At 45.1% G+C, this 20,961-nt stretch overlaps 1 protein-coding gene across 1 annotated transcript; it reads right to left on the bottom strand.

Annotated features, from left to right (window-relative positions):
* Positions 1-3,409: 3,409 nt before the first annotated feature.
* Positions 3,410-10,218, bottom strand: MED7 (mediator complex subunit 7). The gene is made up of 2 exons (XM_054037114.1): positions 10,150-10,218; positions 3,410-7,815 (listed from the first exon to the last, which is right to left on the bottom strand). The coding sequence occupies exon 2, from the start codon at positions 7,795-7,797 to the stop codon at positions 7,105-7,107; it is 693 nt and encodes a 230-aa protein (XP_053893089.1). The 5' UTR covers positions 7,798-7,815; positions 10,150-10,218; the 3' UTR covers positions 3,410-7,104.
* Positions 10,219-20,961: the final 10,743 nt, after the last annotated feature.

Genomic DNA, 20,961 nt, shown 5'->3' with positions numbered 1-20,961 from the left:
CAGGGGTGTGAAAAAACCAACCCGCTGAGCAACATAAGTGTCACCCACGTAAGTGCTCGTGTGCACAGTGCTATGTTGGCAGGAGAGCTTCTCCCGTTGCTCGTTGAGGTGGCTTTACTATGTCAATAGGAGAGCTCTCTCCCATTGGCACAGAGTGGCTACACGAGCCATTTTATAGTGGTGGAATTGCTTTGCTACAGCCGTGCTGCTTAAGTTTGCTAGCGTAGACCTGGCCAGGTGACATTTTTGTCCGCTGACTATTCGGGTGTTAACAGGACACTTCACCTTGAATAGTCCCCTAGAATATGTGCTAACTGCTTCTGCTAAATTGTAAGCATCTTTCCCAGATCTGAGGAAGAGCACAAAAAACTCAAAAACTTCTCTCTCACATGAACAGAAGCTGGTCTAATAAAAGATATTTCCTCAGCCACCTTGTCTCTCTAATATCCTGGGACCAACACCAGCATCCCCATGAGTAAGGCTCACTGTTTACGGTAGTGTAGAATTGCAGAAATCAGGGCTTTGTCATGACAGACAGAAAAAGTCACTATTTTGCAGTGCACAGTTTTCCCCTAACATATTAATTGTACATTTTTAAAAGGCACTCAAACATTAAAGTCATTCAAATAGGAATAATGCATAATGCGGACAGACTATTGATGAAACCTTTACAAAAGTGAAATTAGGTCTTTAAATACATTTCTAAATGCCATGGCTATATAGATCTCAGAACCCAGTCTAAACAGTATAGAAAGAAAGAAGTTCTGTGCAGATGCAGTTTGTCAGTAGGACTTTCAGCCCCTGCTGCTCGTGGTTCACATTTGGATGATTATTTCTGCAACCATAATGCCCAGAAATTTATGTTTTATAAAATAAAATGAAAGCTAGAGGAGCTCCACAGAAGGCTATCGAACAGCTCCGGCTTATTATTATGATTGCAGACACTATGGCAAACTACAACACTGTGACACATGACCAGCCTTCTTTAGAAGACATCAAGTTTAGTCCAGATTTAGTTCTCTACAGGAAAATTCAGTAACTATTATGCAGTAGTTACCTATCGAAGCCCCATCCACTATCAGTTATTCTCTTATTCACCTTAGTTACCTGTAAATAGGACCATTAGTATCCTCTTCAGGATGAAGCAAGGAGCCATGGTGATAGCTGAAAAGGTGGCAGAGAACTTTTCAAGGGCTTGAAGAAAAAATGTTCATTTCCAAAAAAAACCCTCATGATTTTCACTTCCCAAATGATGTCACTTACACTTACCATACTGAATACTTTCGCATAGTCCTAATGAGGGTTGGCTTTTCCTGTAGTTAGCCCTTTGCTCATTTCTCCTTGTCCACATTAGCAATGGCTGCAGCTGAAATGGGTTAGCTTCAAAAGCAAACTGTTCAGCAGTATTTCAGAAACCTTAGTTAAAACCTGCTTGACCGCAGGAGATTTTAATCCAGGTCCTCAAAGCCTCAGGGGACAAATTCACCCAAGAGTTACTAAAGCATATACCTTGATGGGGAACTTTCAACCGAAAGTAGCATCTGCAACTGCAGAAGGCAACTGTAGCTTCCCTTATGATTGGGTAAGTACATTGTTGTGATGTTATTTTTGTTATCAACGTAGTATTTACAGGGCAAAGTGACATTCTGACCCACCACTCCTCTCAGTGGAGAGCCTGATACCGCAGGACCTGCAGACAAAGATACAACAGTAATTGAAACAAGGATAGGCTACAATTCAGTGTAATGGGGCCTGCCTTACATCTCAGTCACAACACCATCCCAATAAGTTTGCCACGTATTTCCATTTCAGGTGGGTCTATTGATGTGTGTGCTCCCCCCCGAGCCCCCAAATCAGGGTGAAGGTGACAGCAGGACACACATCAAAGCCATGGTGCATTTGCCCATGATGTGCTTCTGTCCAAGCACAGGAAGCACTCATGTGCCCAGCCTCACCCTCCTGACCATGGCCAGGACAATGCAGGGAGAGAGAGAACAGTTATTTGATCTGTCCAGCTTACAGATGGTTGATTCTCTCAGCAGCTGTGTGCAGCTCCCTGACCTAACCAGAGTTCAGTGGTCAGGGCCCAGAACAGTTTGGGAACCGTGCAAAGACACACATGTCTGCATTGATGTTGGTGTCGCTTGTTTCTGGGGGAAGCTATCCTGACCAATCCTCCTGACAGTGGCTCTCAAACTTCTCCATGCTAATGGAAGAGGCACAGTGTGTTATGACCCCGAAGGGTCCATTGATGGTTCTCACAGGCACTTTCTGCAGGACATCCTAAGACAGTGATGACAATCACCACCACAGCTATTATATGATTTTTGTCTGTATGCAGCTCTCCAGACCAGACCCCCTCATAACTGATTACTCACAGTATGAACCTCACCTGTATCTTTGCAAGACTTGTTCCTGCAGTACCTGGAACTGTTAATTCATGCCCCGTAGTTCTTGTTGTGTGGATCTGGCTAGGTTCTAGTTAGTCCATGACCTTCATCCATTTTTCTGTCCTTGCTGGGCATTATAGATGCTGTGAAATCCCCCACTGACCCAGTAGCCTGGTCGTATTCTTTGGAAAAAATGCCCTTAGGCAGCAATTCCTTTTAGAATGACTACTATTCTAGCACTCCACCTCCTCGTAGCTCTCACAGCTGCCCTATTCATAACAATGCAGGTTTAGAAAACTTTATTTTGTATTATTATGCTGGAGGATGGTGTTCGCTGCCAGCAGGCATCTCTGATCTATGCGCAACCACAGACCTCAATGCAGAGGACGGGCCTGCTAGCCACCTTTCATTCAGCCTAACTTGGGGAGCAATTGAATGCCGCTTAGTTTAGTGACAGCTAAAACCATAGAAGTCAACATGCAACGCATGGAGCAGCGTGGGAAGGCTGGCATATAAGCTGCACCATGCTAGTGCAGAGGTTTCCCTGAGACTGACAGCAAAATTCAGGGGGCAGGACATGGATTTGATTGCACCTGTGGCTACGTCTACACTACGGGGGGGGGGGGGGGGAATCGATTTCAGCTACGCAAATTCAGCTACGGGAATAGCATAGCTGAATTCGACGTATCTGATCCGACTTACCCTGCTGAGGACGGCGGCAAATCGACCGCCGCGGCTCCCCCATGGACGGCGCTTACTCCTACGTGGGCTGGTGGAGTACGCGCGTCGATTCAGGTATCGATTATCGCGTCCCGACGAGACACAATAAATGGATCCCCGAGAGATCGATTTTCTACCGCCGATCCGGAGGGGTAGTGAAGACCAGCCCTGTGTGTGTCTGCAGATGAAAGGTACAACAAAGCAGGGAGAAACCCAGAGCAGCATTGTAAGAGTGTAGTGGGGCTCTAGGAAGAAGCCAAGAGAACTTATTTTGGGAACAGAAATAGCAAGAGGCAGACTTGGATTTCTGAACAAGGACATTGCCTCCTGTTTATTCGTACTGTGTTCAGGTTAACAGGACTTTGTACATTTTTCATTAACAGGGATTCACCATAGAAATACCTATCATTTTCTCCTCCTAACAACCAATCCCAGTAAGGCCCTGAATATTGACAAATAAAAAGGAAACTGAATTCACAGGAAAACATAACTACACTACATCAAATCATATGAAGGAGACCGGCACTGGCTCCAAAACAATGGCAGAATATTTTTGATAGTTCTCTGCCCATTTCCCCCTTTTGCTTAGCTGCATTGCATAGATATCAAAAAAGTGATTATCCTAATATGTACTGCAGAATGGAAGAGGAAAAGGAGACAGGGCTAGAGAGTTCTAAGGAGAAAAATCAGTATTTATTAATCGATTCCCTAGTTTTTATCATTTAAATTACCCCAAAACATACCTCAAATTATTAATTTTTTGATCAAATATAATTTTGGCTACTTCCATGTGGTGGAACATAGATTAATAATCTGCTGCAAAAATACTGTGACCAATCATCCAGGTAGGTCTATAGGTCACCAAAAAATATTGGAAAATTCCACCTGCTAAACTGCTGTAGCCTAAAGGGAGATGCAGTATGTTATTAAACAAACACTCAAGTAATGGGTAAGGTGACTGGCCTACTGGACAACTTCACAGGACCAGTGCATCTTTCCCTTCAACAGGGTACAAGGAATGCAGTATTTCCAGAATGCATTTTTAAATGTGTTTGAGCCCAAGACTTTAAAAGGTATTTATCAAGAATGGGCAGGGGGCAGTAAACAATGCAAACCATCCCATAAATCTGTTGACCCTAACCATCAATAATGTTTGATGCCCATATAAAGATCTGATAGCGTATTATGTGATCCTAGGAGTGGTGTTATATTTTTAGAAACATTAGGACTCAAATAGAGTAACTGCAAATGTTTCCAATTAGCACCTTAGAAGGCACATCATTAAAAAGGTTAAATTACACAGCATAAGCTGAAAGCCATCTTGACCTCAGATAAGAACAGTAGTTTTCAGTTATTGCTCAATTGTTTCATTTTGTACAGCCAAATGTGGCTAGGTGGCCAGAGTTTGAAAGGTTTTTCGATAGGACTTAAACACGTATCCTGCTTAGGAGGTGCTTTTGAAATTCCTACTAGCTGCCTGTCTGGATCTTTATGCACCTGAATACCTTTGTAAAGCTGGCCCAAGGTTTACTTTTTTCATTCTTCTGGTGGAATCTGGATGGGAAATGCTGCTTTCTTCTAATCTCTCCTTAAAGGGTCAGTAGTGACTATATAAAATGTCTGTTACTAGATGAGACACTTTATTGTATGATCTTAAAATTACACACATCACTTTTTATCCCTCAAAAATTTCAGTAATCATGTTACATGACTGTGTACTAGATTTCTTAGAATTAAATTAAATCTTGACCACAGATTTAAATTAACAAAACATATTTCTGAACCACCCATCTTAACGTTTTCTTAGCTAAGGAGTTAGAGTAGTGCAAAATTGTTATTTACAGCTTCCTTGAAACCACTAAGCACAGACAACCTTTGAAACCCAAAAGAGGTATTGGGCACTTTAATAAATGAGCAAGTATGATGAGACCTACGCCATTTGGTTTTGAACCTTAAGTGTCAAAGTTCAGGATCTAGTCATTCTTCCAGACCTCTCTAATCAGGGTTAAGAACTAAATAAAGAGCTTACCCAGATATTCATTTTATACAGAAAGCAGAGGTTAATAGACTCGTCAGTTGAATGACCTTTATTTCAACACTACCTGCTACAAACTTATTAAAAGCATTGTTTAATTTCAGTAACCGTCCACAAGATAAAGATCGCCATGGTGACTGGGGACTCTACTGGCAGAGGCAACAGAGGTGGGCATGGGCCTCAACTCACTACAGCCATTGAGGCACTTCATCACTGCTAGCAGTGTACTTTTGTGATTGAAGTGTGTGATCCTTCTCCTACTGAACTTAGTGTCAACATTTCTCATTGACTCCAATGGGAGGAGGATCATGGTTGAAGGTCTTCATTTTACAACAGTGTCAACCTAGGAAGTTTTTGCATCCACTAGAATTTGCACCAAAAAATATATTATGTACAACGCCATTGAAATGACTTGAATCCGTCATTAAGCCCACGATACAGTGGGTGAAATTTTTAAAAACAAAGCATTTAATCAGAGACAAGTCTCAAGGGGTTTTGAAGTCTGAAAAGTCTTTTCATCTGTTTGCAAAGGTAAGTTTTGATTTTAAAACCTTCCTGTTTTTCCTGCCTGCATGTTATTAGAGGATAAGTGGGTAGGAGTAACATGTATGCTTCTCTAGTTTCAGTTGGGAAATAGTACTCAATGATGTTTCATTTCAAAGGGCATGGATATTGCACTGACATTACTCCCTGAAAGTCTATGATGTTTCTAAAAGGATCAAGGGGGAAGAAAAAAAAAAAAAAGTCATGGATATATACTAGTGCACACACGGAATCTAGCATGTGAGAAGGATAAGGGGAGGCTGCAACATTCTGAAAAATAGGTGCACAAAAAGGTTTTTTTTGTTGTTGAACAATTGTACTGTACGAGGGCCTGACTCACCTCTCAGTCACTGAAAGGAATTAGATTGGGTTTCATTCAAAACTGGCTGTAAAGTCTTTGTACAAAATGGAATTTTTGCTGGGATTAATTTGTTAGTGCTCTCAAGATGAAAATAATGAATACTAAAAAAATATTGGTTAAATCCTCCTGTCTTTACACGGGGCTTGATTCTGTGGCTTGATCCTGGCTAAGAGGGAAGTGGCGAGTGCTCTCACTTCAGGTATTTTCAGTGAATGTACACATTTAATAAAGAGTTAGCATTTAAAGAATATTCCTTGTTATGTTTAAAGGAGTATCTAGGTATCTCCTGTTTTAAAGGAATTACTGCTCATTAGTCCTTGGAAAATTTAAATCTATTTTGTTACCAGGACTGTCTCCTGCACAGAGTTTATTGTAGAGTTTCTTATGAGTGTCAGGCTACCAAAACTAAATTTTTAAGCCACTAAAGTGAGCATTCTTTTAGAAAATTATATTGACTTTACAAAACTAAAAAGGAGAGAATTAAATTTTGACCTACCAACATTGACAGTAATAATAATAAACCCATCTTTTACACCAGAATATAGTTTTATAGTTATTTACCATAACATTTTTACAAGGTACCTTTAACTTATTTGAAATTGTCAACTCCAGATTCCCTGCAGAGACTGATCTTTTCTCAATCCCATATTTCATGGAAATTCATAAAATAAGTGCATCTATAAAACCAGCAAATGAGTGATTGAAAATATAATAAAGCCACGGAATAAAGCTTACTTCAACTGACGTGATGCACTTGTTTCAACAAAATAGTATAAGACTTATTCTTTTCTGTTCTGAACAGCACACCATACAAATTGCATCTACAAAATATCAAGCAATGCTTCTGTTTGTTTGGTCACCTGCAAAATCCTTACCTAGGACTACAAAAATAAGACTTCTGGGTTATTTTATATACACTAAATTCCGTGATTGTTTATTTACATAGACACCAAAAGCAGAAGAAAAATAAATCAAAAAACCCCACACCATATGACCTCTAGCATCAAGTCCACTTCTTTCCTCCAAGAACTTTATACAATTACAAAAGTGTCTTTTCATGTCATTTCATCAATAATGCTACACATAGCAGCATCTTTGTCTAAAACCTGATCTTTCTTGCAGCCAGCGCTCTCTCTCTGCTGTTCATTCTGTCCAATACAACTGTTGCGGTCATCAATTTCCATGGGCTCAGTTTTTAACCTCATCCCTCCCTCTGAATGAGGCAAATCGTCAGGTAAGGAGGCCAGGCAGTTCTGGATCATTTCTACAACTCGCTCTAAATGCTTCTGAAATCTCTCAGCAGTCTCCAAACGCTGGCGTTTCTGCACCTCCATCATAACCCTTAGCGTCTCCCTGGCTTGGTGGGGTCGATATTCATTTATAAGATGATGGACATGGACAAAAAGCAGTTTTAAGTCTTCCAGTTTCTCCTCCCGTTTTATACTGCCTGGGCTCCTTATCAAGATATCCAAGAGGTCCAAAAAGTTTATCAGGATAGACATATTGAGTTTCCTTAGTTCCTTCTTGTGGTCAAACTGCATGGGATGCAATCGTTCAATGCCTTGGCTTTCCAAGGGTCGAATAATGAGATCATCACACTGGAATTGGTTACCAAACATCATGTAGCTGTCTTTCACAGGTGGTGGAGGCTTAGGGGCTAGACCTTTCCGAATATTTTCATCTGTATATTCCTTTATATACTGCATTGGAGGTGGAGGGAGAGCACTCACTTGCTGAGGTTCCCCCATTGTGGTGGATGAAAGTACCTGTGGAATAACCCATAAAAATGTAGGATTAGGCTGGTTATAAATTAGTTTTATAGCATATCTAAATATAGTGCAGCTACCCCTTTCAGCAAATGTGATGTGAGGTCACTGCTAGAAAGATATCACCTGTCCCATCAAGATCTCTTGGCTTTCAATATTAACAGTGATTTCTTTAATAACTTCTTATGCTGGCAACTACAGGAAAATGGACTACTATAAATGCTACAAGATAAATTTTTACAACCAGGGTTGTTCTTTAGATCCAAATTTAGTATTTACCAACCATGGTAGGGACTGGTCTATCAAAATTACAATCTGAAGTTCTCTGTTTATCCACAGAACAGGTATAGCAACATTAGAAACAGAGCAAGCTTTTCTTCCACTAGTTAATGTACCCTGGTCTCAAAGGGCTTCTTGAAGTGAAAGTAGGGTTCAGGCTTGACACTCATTCAGCGCTTGGGATCTCTGCTCGGCCTATAGATGAGGGTGCTATGTTTGGTGTTTTTTTTGAGAGTCAGACACTTGTCCACTACAAACGAGGCAGAAACTTTCCTAAATTTCACACAGGCCAGTAAGCAGCCATTAGATGTAGGCACTTTCCATCCCTGCCACCTTAAGCCACATCAAAGATAAAAGGCTCCATCATGTCCAATACCAGCCCCCTGACCACACAGCCCCCAGCTTTGAAGGAGTCACTCCAAGGATCAATTTAAAAACAGACACAGCATAACTCCCCTTAAAAAGACAAACTTTAAATCCTCCCCTTTATAAGGTATCCCAAATAAGGGAGTATCCCCAACTCTCATCCTTGCAAGTGAGGCTGGGGCACGGAGTCGACAACACGTCACTCTGAAATAGTCTCCCCTGGGCAGTGACAGGCCACCCCCATCCCCAAGCCCTTGTCAGCAGGGAGTAAAGCCCCAGCCCAAGGAAGGGTGGTGCAGGGGTTAGGGCATTCGCCTGGCACCAAGGACACTCGGGTGTAATCGCCCACCTCTCCACTCATTTCCTGCCTGACCTGAGGCAAGTCACTGCACCCCTCTCTGTGCCCCGGCTGCATGTGGGGGAGTGAGGAGGAACCACTAGAGGTTGCGAGCTGCACAGTATTTCAAGCGCCAGGCCCTGTACATCTTAGGCGGGTCCCAGACACAGCTGTCAGGTACCTGCCTGGGGCCACGGGTGCGTGTGTGGGGAGGGCGGCTGGGCTCTGTGGTGCAGAGGGGAGGGGGAGAGCTTTAGGATGCCTGGAGGGAGAGAGAAAGGTGGCTGGGCTCTGTGGTGCAAGGGGAAGGGAGGGGCAGGCTCTGTGGTGGTCCGACGGATGGGGGGGAGGGGGGGGATCTAGGGTGTCCAGGGAGAACGGGGGGGCCGAGCTCTGGGGGGCCCAGAGGGAGCCGGGGGGGGGCGAGCTCTAAGGTGTCCGGGGGGGGGGGCGGGGATGAGCTCTGTGGCGCTTGGGGGGCGGGGCTCTGGGGGGGCCCGAGCGGGGGGGCTCTAGGATGCCCGGGGAGGCGGGGGGGGGCTCTGTGGCGCTGGGGGGGGCGGGGCTCTAGGGTGCCCGGGGAGGCGGGGGGGGCTCTGTGGAGCTTGGGGGGGCGGGGCTCTGGGGGACCCCGGGGAGGCGGGGGGGGCTCTGTGGAGCTTGGGGGGGGCGGGGCTCTGGGGGACCCCGGGGAGGCGGGGGGGGCTCTGTGGAGCTTGGGGGGGGCTCTGGGGGACCCCGGGGAGGCGGGGGGGGCTCTGGGGGCCCCCGGGGGGGCGGGGGGGGCTCTGTGGAGCTTGGGGGGCCGGGGGCTCTGGGGGACCCCGGGGAGGCGGGGGGGGCTCTGTGGAGCTTGGGGGGGGCGGGGCTCTGGGGGACCCCGGGGAGGCGGGGAGGCGGGGGGGGCTCTGTGGAGCTTGGGGGGGGCGGGGCTCTAGGGTGCCCGGGGAGGCGGGGGGGGCTCTGTGGAGCTTGGGGGGGCGGGGCTCTGGGGGACCCCGGGGAGGCGGGGGGGGCTCTGTGGAGCTTGGGGGGGCGGGGCTCTGGGGGACCCCGGGGAGGCGGGGGGGGCTCTGTGGAGCTTGGGGGGGGCGGGGCTCTGGGGGACCCCGGGGAGGCGGGGGGGGCTCTGTGGAGCTTGGGGGGGGCGGGGCTCTAGGGTGCCCGGGGAGGCGGGGGGGGCTCTGTGGAGCTTGGGGGGGGGCGGGGCTCTGGGGTGCCCGGGGAGGCGGGGGGGGCTCTGTGGCGCTGGGGGGGGCGGGGCTCTGGGGGACCCCGGGGAGGCGGGGGGGGCTCTGGGGGCCCCCGGGGGGGGGCTCTCCACGTGCAGGCCCCTCGGTCGCTGCGCTCACCTGGTGCCTCGGCGGCTGCTCCCCTGCCCGGCCCGGCCGCAGAGATGAGCGCGGCCTCCCGCCGGCCCCCACCGCTCCGTCCCGCACTCACTTCCGGCGACCGCTGCGCCCTCCCTTCTCCCATTGGCTCGCAGGGACCGCCGTGGGGCGGAGACGTTGCCGTTTGATTGGCTCTTCCCAACGCCAGTAACAGACCTGCCCCGCCCCTTTGCCGAGGCAGCGCGGAGCATGCTGGGAGTGGATGCCTGTGGGGGAGGGACGGAGGGAGCTGTGCGTGGCGCGCATGCGCACGGGGTGTATGGCTTAGTATCCCTCTCTGGGGCCATCTCCACAGGGCAAAGGGCAGAGTCACAAGGGGGGGGGGGGGATTTGTGTGACTAGCCTCCCTCCAACCCTGCCCCCCATTGCACCCCCAAAGCCCCCCCTTAATTGCACTTGCACCTCAGGAGCCCTGGCAGCTTCCTACAGCTGGGCACCCTCCTGCCCCTGGCCGGTGGGGGGTGAATGCGTGTGGCCCGCGAGGGGCGCCTGAGCCGGGGGGCCGGGAGCTCCCACCTCAGGCCAAAGCAGGTCCCCCCACTTGTTTTCATCTCTGCTCCAGAGTGCGTTGGAGGAGCAGCTGCGACTCCCCCTGCTCCAGACTGCGGCTTGCCCGGAGTCCCAGAGGCCAGGGCCAGCAGGGAGAGGGTGACCAGACAGCAAATATGAAAAATTGGGACAGGGGGTGGGGGGGTAATAGGAGCCTATATAAGAAAAAGACCCCAAAATCGGGACTGTCCCTATAAAATCGGGACATCTGGTCACCCTAAGCAGCGACCAGATCATTTGGTGAGAACTGCCCCCAAAGAATTCCTAAGCCAGATCTTGTAGGAAAAACATCCAGTTTTGATTGTAAAATGGTCAGTGATGGACCCCCAGCAAATTGTTCCACTGGTTCATTATTTTCACCTAGGGTTGCCAATTTGGGTTGGATGAAACCTGGAGGTTTCATCACATGACGTAATCTTTAATTAAAGGTTAATCTTTAGTTCCTGGAGAGCCCAGGACAATCCTGCAGGCTTGGCGACCCTACTCTCGCCATTAAAAATGTACACCTTATTTCCAGTCTGAATTTAGCTAGCTTCAACTCCCAGCCACTGGATTGTGTAAGACCTTTCTCTGCCAGATGGAAGAGCCCATTATTAAATATTTGTTCCCCATGCAGATATTTATAGACTGTAATCGAGCCACCCCTAAACTTTCATGGATTCCATTCCATTGTGGTAGAATCTGTTCTGCAGGACCGCTATGGGTATGTCTACACTACAATGAAATATCCTGGCTGGCTCGTGTTGGGCTCACGGCTCAGGCCGCAGGGCGATAAAATTGTAATATAGACATTTGGGCCCAGGCTCTGGGACCCTCCCACCTCATGGTGTTCCAGAGCCCAGGCTCCAGCCCAAGCCTGAACATCTACTGTGCAGTTTTATTGCCCCGCAGCTCAAGCCCCAGGAACCTGAATCAGCTGACGTGGCCAGCCATGGGTCAGCTGTTGTATTGTGGTGTAGACATACCCTGTGAAATGATTTTTGGTGCACTGATATTCATGCTATGTTCTCTTCGTGGCAGCAGAGGGCAGCAGTGTTACGGGAATGACCGAAGTGAACCCGTCCTATGTTTGTGGCTTGCAGTTTTGTAGCCGTGATATTAGAGAGACAAGGTGGGGGAGGTAATAGCTTTTACTGGACCAACTTTTGCTGGTGAAAGAGAAGTTGGTCCTATAAAATATATTACCTCATCCGCCTCTAATACATTTGTGGCATCATTTAGTGACAGTCCCTTTTCAAGATTAGTCATATTGAAAAAAATTCAGTAAGAAGACAAATTTATTTTGTTAATGTAGCAGCACCACCATCTCCAGAGCACCCCTTCATAGCATGGGGTTACCCTACAGCACCCCCTTCAATTCCCTCCTGCGTGTTCCACTCAATTTCCACTATCCGAAGTATTTAGAACAAGATTCCCTTTCTGGGGTATAATTTATTCGGTCTTTACCATTTCTAGTGGCCTTCCAGGCTCAGACCCTTCCCCCTTTGCTAAGGGGATTTCATACCCTTCCTTACAGGCTTGTGCTGTGCTTCTCCCTCACCCCTTTAAATTACCCTCCATCCGTTCCACCCCTCCCCACTTGGTAACAAAGGGTAGGTATACGCTCCAATAAAAGACGTGTGGCATGGCAGTGGCTGGCCTGGGTCAGCTAAGTCAGGTTCTCAGGAGTGATGCTGAGGGGCTAAAAATGCCGTGTAGATGTTCAGCTCAGGTGGAGCCCAAGCTCGGAAACCCCGTGAGGCGATGGGTCTCAGAGCCCAGGCTCCAGCCTGGGCAACTACAGTGCTGTTTTTAGCTCTGCCGCCTGAGTCAACTGACCCTGGGCTCTGAGGTTTGGTGACATGTATTTTTTATTGCACTGTAGACGTACCCAAAGATCTAACAATAGTCCTTCCTCTGAGGTATCTGTGGTGAGGGGCAGTCTGCCAGCATTTTTATTATGGCTTGGAGACCAGGTCCCACCAACAAGCAAACAGATTTCCCTGCTAGAGTCTCCCCTGCCATCTCAGGGGCTTCTGCAGACCCCATTCCTCTGACTCAGGGCTTGTCTACACTTACAAAGCTGTAATGCTTCAATGAAGACAATACCTACACAGTTCTCCCGTTGGCACAGGTAATCCACCTCCCCAAGAGGCAGCAACTAGGTCAATGGGAGAATTTTCCTGTCAACCTAGCGCTGTTTACACCCGGGGTTTAGTTGGTTTAACTGCGTCACTCAGGGGTGTGGATTTTTCACACCTCTGAGCCATGTAGTTATACTGACCTAATTTCCTACTGTAGATCAGGCCTTAGATTTCTGATTAATCCTCCTTTCCCCCATGCATCTCCCTTATCTACCCCAGAAGCATGACTTGGTCACATGAGCCACCTGTCAAACAACCTTAATTTTCCCCACCTAGGGAGGAGAGTTGGCTGTGTCACAGGTGGGGCTGAGACCCATCTTCCCTTAAAGGGCCAGCCACCCTGCGGCAGTTAATTATTTCAATTATATTGTTATTGCCCAGAAATAATGCAGTATTTGTGACATCAGTCTCAATGGCTAGACAAATTCATTTGAATGGAAACCTGCAGAAAATTTGTTTTACACATGAAATTGCAGCTTGTTTAATGCTTATATACGCCAGATCGAACAATTTATATTTGAGACAAGGTCAGTGGTGACTGTGACTCTGTGGCAGCACCATAAACTTTGACCTTTTTCCATTCGTATGGTGGGAACATTTAAAAATCTTATTTTGATGCCCTCCATGACTTCAGGTGCTCAGTTAATACAACAGGCACAATGAAATAACCAATGTAGCTCCCCAGTAAGAGGGTTAGAGCCCTTAACTTTAGGAAAGTTGCCAAGGAGTTGATTCATCATGCTTTTTAAAGAAGCACGGTCACACGTCAAACAATGTCACTGACGGCTTAATATACAACTGTAATGGGAATAATTTTCTGTAGTTCCTGTCCCGTCAATGCTTGTTTCAAGACTTTTTATTGTCAAAACAGAGGCTTGTGCTGCCACTGCTACTTTTTCATGCTGCTTGATTTGGTCGATTATAAGCTCTTTTTGTTCTGTGTTTGTACCACACCTAGCACAATGGGGCCTGATCCATGACTCGGGATTCTACGAACTGCAATAATACAAATAAAATAAAATAATAATAATAAATAATAATAGATGCTATTGTAACCCACACACCTCCTGGGTGTGGTGTTCTGTCCCATCTAGTGGCACCGAGACCGCTTCGAGAGAGAGTTAAATGAGTCTGCTCTACAACCTTAGCTAAGACGCAGTTGGCTTTTAGCTCATGCGGTAGAGGCTCATGCACTAAGCTCCAGATGTCCCCCGTTCGATCCCGCCCGCTGACGACCAGGGTCTGTCAGCATTACACTATCAAATGTAGACTACAGGGTTTCCTTTTCTGGTACGATACCAAGCACCAGTTTGCACGTTATTTTCTCTCAAAGCAGGTTTCTTTGCCATTTGGTAGTGATTGGTTACTTCGGATTCAAGGGCTGCTGGTGGGCAGTTTACTTCAGCACAGTCTTTCAATGGTCATTTTCACATTTTCTTCTTCTGGTGCCAATACCTCTACGGACAAAACTGGACAAAGGACCTGACATTCTGGATCTGGTAAGTCCAGAAGTATGAATTAATCCAGTGTTTCTGACATCAGAAACACTTCCATGGCAATACTGATGTCACAAACACGGGATTGTATAATTACTGAATGGATTATTCAGGCAAATGAGGGTGGGTGTAGAAAGTTCCTATTCTTTGCACACAGATAGCTTGATGAGCAGCCAAGGTGGGCAAGGCAGTGCAGAAAAAGCACATGACAGGATAATGGTGGTTTGGTGATGGTTTTGTAAGCATTTCCCCACCCCCACCTTCCCTTGGTTGCGTGTATGAATGTTGTTAACTATTTACCATGGCTTGGGGCAAATAGTCACACTGTGTTGATGTGGAGGAGTAAGTTTTAACTGTAAGAAGTCTGAGACATTAAAAATAGTTTTCAGATGTGTTAATTTTGATACGATTAGAAGACACAAGAAGTAAGTGAACTCCTTTAACTTGCCTAACAATCAAAATGTTTTTAAAAATTGAAAGAAATAACAACAGCATTTAAAAGTTTCTGACGTTTCCCCCATCCTACATTTGTATACCAAAAGCTTTGGGACTTCAGTTCATTTGAGGATGATCTTGGAGTTGTAGCACTGGGCTAGACACAGGACATCTGGGTTCAATGTCCAGCTCTTCCACAGACTCATTGTCTGACCTTGTGCAAATAATTTAATCTCTCTGGATTCAATTCAAGGACCAATAGGGTCAGTGAAGAGATTCCTATGGCTTTTGTGTCTCAGTTCTCCATCTGTAAAATGGGCATAATAATACTTCCTTTCTTCAACCAGAGTTGGGTTGTAAACTTTTGTGACAGGAATAGCTGTTTGCTATGTTCATATAATGATGGTGTCCCAGGGGGCTTATCACAAAGGTTCCCTGATTGCTGCAGGGGGTGTGAGCAGTCTCTACACTACAAATAAACACCCACAGCTGGCCAGGGTTAGGTGACTGAGGGTCATGGGGCTCAGGCTGTGGGGCTAAAAATTGCAGTTTAGACATTCAGGCTTGGTCTAGCGCCTGAGCTCTGGAACCCCGCAAGTGGGGAGGGTCCAAGAGCCCAGACTCCAGCCCGAGCATAAACATCAATACAGCTTTTTTTAGCCCAGCCCAAGCCCCTGAGCCTGTGTCAGCTGATCCAGGCCAGCCACGGCCATCCTGTGGGTCTCTTTTCCCAGTGTAGAGGTCTCCTAAATGCTACTGTAATACAAATAAATAATAATTTCAGAAAGGAAATAATTGGTCTACTGTAACATACTCCTCCATAGAAGAACACATCCCATCAGCACATACAGGAATAAGAAGACAATTTGTAAATCACAAACTGAAAGAAAGATGGAAAATGGAATTAAAAATACCCCTTGGCATGATGAATGGGAAAACATCTGTCAGGAAATGCTAACTGTATCAGGCAACCTATTTGGATTTAGTGGGTTTATATTCCTGTAACAAAAACTGGGCTTAATTATCACTGCCTTGTATTCTGTGTTGTCATTTGCAAAGAGGAAGCAAACTGCAAAATGTAAAAGTTGGTGGAAAATCAAGCCCTTTTCTCCTTTTGAATGCTCACCGTGGTCTTCTTGAGTCACTCCCCCAGTTTGTGTGTATTGGTCAAGATAGATGAGATAAAGCTGTCAAGTAATGAGTTAAAAAGTGTTTCAGTCTCATTCCTGGAAGCAAGATGGTGATTTTCGTAAGGTAGGAAGGGGAATCCACTCAGCATATACTGAATGACCAATGATGGTTCCAAAGGAGAAACTAACATCAGCTAAAAGCAATGGGGTAAACGAGGGCTGTCAAGCGATCAAAAAAATTAATCACGATTAATCACACTGTTAAACGATAATAGAATACCATTTATTTAAATATTTTTGGATGTTTTCTACATTTTCAAATATATTGATTTCAAATACAGCACAGAGTACAAAGTGTACAGTGCTCACTTTCTATTTATTTTTGAATACAAACATTTGCACTGTAAAAACCAAAAGAAATAGTATATTTCAATTCACCTCATACAAGTACTGTAGTGCAATCTCTTTAACATGAAAGTTGAATTTACAAATGTTGAATTATATACAAAAACAACTGCATTCAAAAATAAAACATTGTAAAACTTTAGAGCCTTCATGGCCACTCAGTCCTACTTCAGCCAATTGCTCAGACAAAAAAGTTTGGTTACATTTGCAGGAGATAATGGTGCCCGCTTCTTGTTTACAATGTCACCAGAAAGTGAGAATGGGCATTCGCATGGCACTGTTGTAGCCAGCATTGCAAGATATTTACGTGCCAGATAAGATACCCCTTGGCATTTACGTGCCAGATAAGATAAACATTCATATGTCCTCTCATGCTTCAACCACCATTCCAGAGGACATGCGTCCATGCTGATGACGGGTTCTGCTCAATAACAATCCAAAGCAGCGCAGATGGACGCATGTTCTTTTTCATCATCTGAGTCAGATATCACCAGCAGAGGTTGATTTTTATTTTTTTTTTTGGTGGTTCGGGTTCTGTAGTTTCCACATCTGAGTGTTGCTCTTTTAAGACTTCTGAAAGCATGTTCCACACCTCGTCCCTCTCAGATTTTGGACGACACTTCAGATTCTTAAACCTTGGGTCGTGTGCTGTAGCTATCTTTAGAAATCTCACATTGGTATTTGCATTTTGTCAAATCTGCAGTGACAGTGTTTGTAAATCAAACAACATGTGCTGGATCATCATCTGAGACTGCTATAACATGAAATATATGGCAGAATGGGAGTAAAACAGAGCAGGGGACATACAGTTCTCCCCCAAGGAGTTCACTCACAAATTTAATTAACACACTTTTTTTAACGAACATCATCAGCATGGAGGCATGTCCTCTGGAATGGTGGCTGAAGCATGAAGGGTCATACAAATATTTAGCATATCTGGCACGTAAATACTTTGCAACGCTGGCTACAAAAGTGCCTTGCGAATGCCCTGTTCTCACTTTCAGGTGACATTTTAAATAAGAAGCAGTCTGCAGTATGTCTCGTAAATGTAAACAAACTTGTTTGTCTTAGGGTATGTCTATACTACCCGCCGGATTGGCGGGCAGCGATTGATCCAACGGGGATCGATTTAGCGCGTCTAGTCTAGATGCAATAAATCGACCTCTGAGTGCTCTCCTGTCGACTCCAGGCAGGGTCGACGGGGGAGCGGCAACAGTCGACTCACCGCAGTAAAGACACCGCGGTGAGTAGATCTAAGTACATCGACTTCAGCTACGTTATTCACATAGCTGAAGTTGCGTTACTTAGATTGAACCACCACCCCCTCCCAGTGTAGACCAGGCCTTAGTGATTGGCTGAACAAGAAGTAGGACTGAGTAGATTTGTAGGCTCTAAAGTTTTACATTGTTTTGGTTTTGAGTGCAGTTATGTAACAAACAAAAATCTACATTTGTAAGTTACACTTTCACGATAGAGATCGCACTATAGTACTTGTATGAGGTGAATTGAAAAATACTATTTCTTTTGTTTATCATTTTTACAGTGCAAATATTTGTGATCAAAAATAATATAAAGTGAGCACTGTACACTTTGAATTCTGTGTTGTAATAGAAATCAATATATTTGAAAATGTAGAAAAACCTCCAAAAATATTTAATAAATTTCAATTGGTATTCTGTTGTTTAACAGTGTGATTAATCACGATTAATTTTTTAAATTGCTGTTAATTTTTTTGAGTTAATTGCGTGAGTTAACTGCAATTAATCGACAGCCCTAGGGTAAACATAATATTTGAGGCCAGATGAAGAAACTTCACTCTCCCCTACATTCTAGCCCCCTTGTTTTCCAGATTCTCTGAGTTCCCCTCAGAAATATGCAGTGTGTGGGTTGCTTGCAAGAGGTCCCTTGAAGCCAGGTCCTTAATTTACCTCTTTGGTTACACTTGTTCAGTTATTCTACATCACTGAATGCCTGTACAGTTGTGTATATTTCACTGTCTTGCACTTGAACAGGATCAGGCTGTCTATTTTTATTAATCCCATATATACTGTACACTTATTATATCTATTGCAGTAGTCCATAGGGACCCCAATTCAGGGATCGGGTCCCCATTGTGCTAGTCACAGTACAAACACATGTGCGTATCCCATTTTTTTCCAGCTAGGGCGATAACTGTGCCATCCTCCGTTTTGGAACATACTTCTCACATTTTGAGTGCCGCCACAATCTAAATAATAAAGACTAGTAAGAAGCTTCTACTCAAGCTGTCTGAAGAACAACAAAAATACGAAGCCCAAGCCAAGTCTCTTGGATGAGTTTGCCCAAAGTGGTATGTATCTGCAGCTTAAAGCGATGGACTCAGGGAGTTTTGGTGATCACTAAAGCCTAGATTCTCAGAAGCTGTTACGCTGCCTACATACATTTTTGAGGATCTGGGTTTGTGCCATAAGTTTTTCCATAAGACCCATAAGCACTTCCAACTCACAACATGCACTTTTAACATTATTGTGCCACAAAGGTGGTCTGTTTTTCCCCCCATTTGGTCGTGCGCTGACACTGCTTGGATTCACAGGCAATTATTGGTAGAATTCTTCAGCTTCGTTTCCCCATGCTGATGGTTTTAAGGCTGCTTCTGGACCCAACAGCCCTGCTTTAGCAGCAAGCAGGAGGTCAATGTTGATATTTACATGATAATGACTTGAGGGTAAATTACCCACTCTAACTTTCCAATAAAAAAATGATTTGGAAAAGAATGATAAAGATAAACCTTAAGCACTCGCATTTTTTCCACGGCACTGAAGTCTTAACGGAATTACATTAAGGAGGAATGCTAATCCGCTTTACCTCTTTACCTCGGATTTGTCTGCACTATGGGTTTGCTTTAAATTCAGCCACTGATAGCCAACAACCAGTCAGAGCTGCACAGGCATAAACCCCTCCTGTAGTCAGGGTAAACTACCATAAGCTGTGGTTTGCAGCAGTTCAATGTATCTGGGTTGCTCCACCAGTGCAAACAGTGGCTTTGCCTGTCTACATTAAGGGTTTGTACTGGTGCAGCTATACTGGTGACTGGGATTGAGGCAAATCCCCAGTTTAGATAGGACCCCAAAAGGTGCGTTTTCCTTTCAATATTTTTGTTGAAGAGGAAATCATCATAAACAGAATAGGTGCTCTTGCAAGCTATTGAGGAAGGTCCTGTTTGTTCCTACGGCACTGAAGAATCTGTACGGTTCAAGTGCAGTTAATCATGTGAAAATCTGTCCTCTGTAATGCTGCCAAGGTCAGTGAGCCCTGGCATGATCTGCTCCAGGCTTACAATCATGGATAATTTACTGTACCTAGCCGACGCCTTGATCCATGCATCCAACTTTTCCAAGATTCCCAAAATATTCAGGGTCAAATCCTGCCTTTAGATCCATGAGATCAACTTCCACTGACAGCAAGAGGAGCTGGACAAGTGCATTGACTTGGGAGTTGTGAGCCCTAGAGAGAAGAGGAGGTGTAACCAGTTCATTTGGACCAGCCTAATTGCTTACTGTTTTTACTTTTTTAAATAGTCCTTTGGTCTCGTTCCCTGTCTCTTCCTCTTTCCATGAGTGTCCAGCAGGAGGCACATTGTCTGAGGTGACCATAAATTGCAGAAGAAGGAAAAAACTGAGTGACTTAAAGAGAGCCTTTGCCATGCCCTTTAAGAAAAATGGCATGAAAATGCTTGACTGAGCCGGGAAAGCAAGAAGATAAGGCACTGACGTTAAGTGGATACCAAATGACAAGTGGGTACTAAAAGAGCTGTCTGTACTATAACACTACAGATGTTTTAAACCACTATCAATATTAGCTTTCTGTAAATTGTCCAATGACATTAAAATTGAGGGTCTTTCATTCATTTCAGGGAATCAATCCCAATGACATACACAAGTTACTAAGATGACTGTAAGTGATACAGTAATAGAGAGATAACACATTGCCTTCTAAGTACAAGATTCTTCTGATACCCTTCCTCCAGCTTAGTAGCACCTCACTCCATGAGTAGTCTCACTGGTCACAGTCCTAGAAGAAGGTACTAGTCCATGTATGTAAGGACAGCAAAATTTGGATCCAAGATTATATAAGGTGAAAGCCTGCACGTATTTTATCGAGATCGTAAAGATATTTGCTGCCTTGTTGTCTGTTTTTTTAAAACCTCCAAACTAGCTATATTTAACTTTTAAATTTCTCTGCCGCCTTCAGGACACCAGCACGGGTACCTGAGCAGGATGTGCGGGTGGGGAGTTTTCCACTGAGCCTACAGTAATAACGTGTGAACTGCCGACCCTGGGAAAATCCCCTGACAAAAATCCAATTTGCAAAATGCCACTTTTCAAAGCAGAAATGGGGCAGTCTACAAAAGGGAGAAAGGAAGGGATGAAAGTGAAAAAAGAATCAGTGTGATTGGGGCTGTAAGTAGTAAAATAAACTGATCTGAGACCTGGGCTTGCCTACCAGAAATGAATGTCCTGTGCATACACAGCCCAATCCCTTCCCTGTGAGAGTTATTCTTTCCTTTTTCAAAGATATTTTAATTTGCATTCAAGTTTATATGAAAATGTACAACAGTGTTAAAGAGACACAGGGTACAATTTTCAAAAGCACTGG

Source organism: Malaclemys terrapin, chromosome 8, assembly GCF_027887155.1.
Source record: "Malaclemys terrapin pileata isolate rMalTer1 chromosome 8, rMalTer1.hap1, whole genome shotgun sequence".
Classification (NCBI taxonomy): domain Eukaryota; kingdom Metazoa; phylum Chordata; order Testudines; family Emydidae; genus Malaclemys; species Malaclemys terrapin.
Note: the sequence above shows the minus strand (reverse complement) of the source record. Positions and strands in the feature narration are given on the sequence as shown.

Coding starts and splice junctions, on each gene's coding strand:
- MED7 (XM_054037114.1), bottom strand. CDS start 7,797: ATGGGGGAACCTCAGCAAGTGAGTGCTCTCCCTCCACCTCCAATGCAG.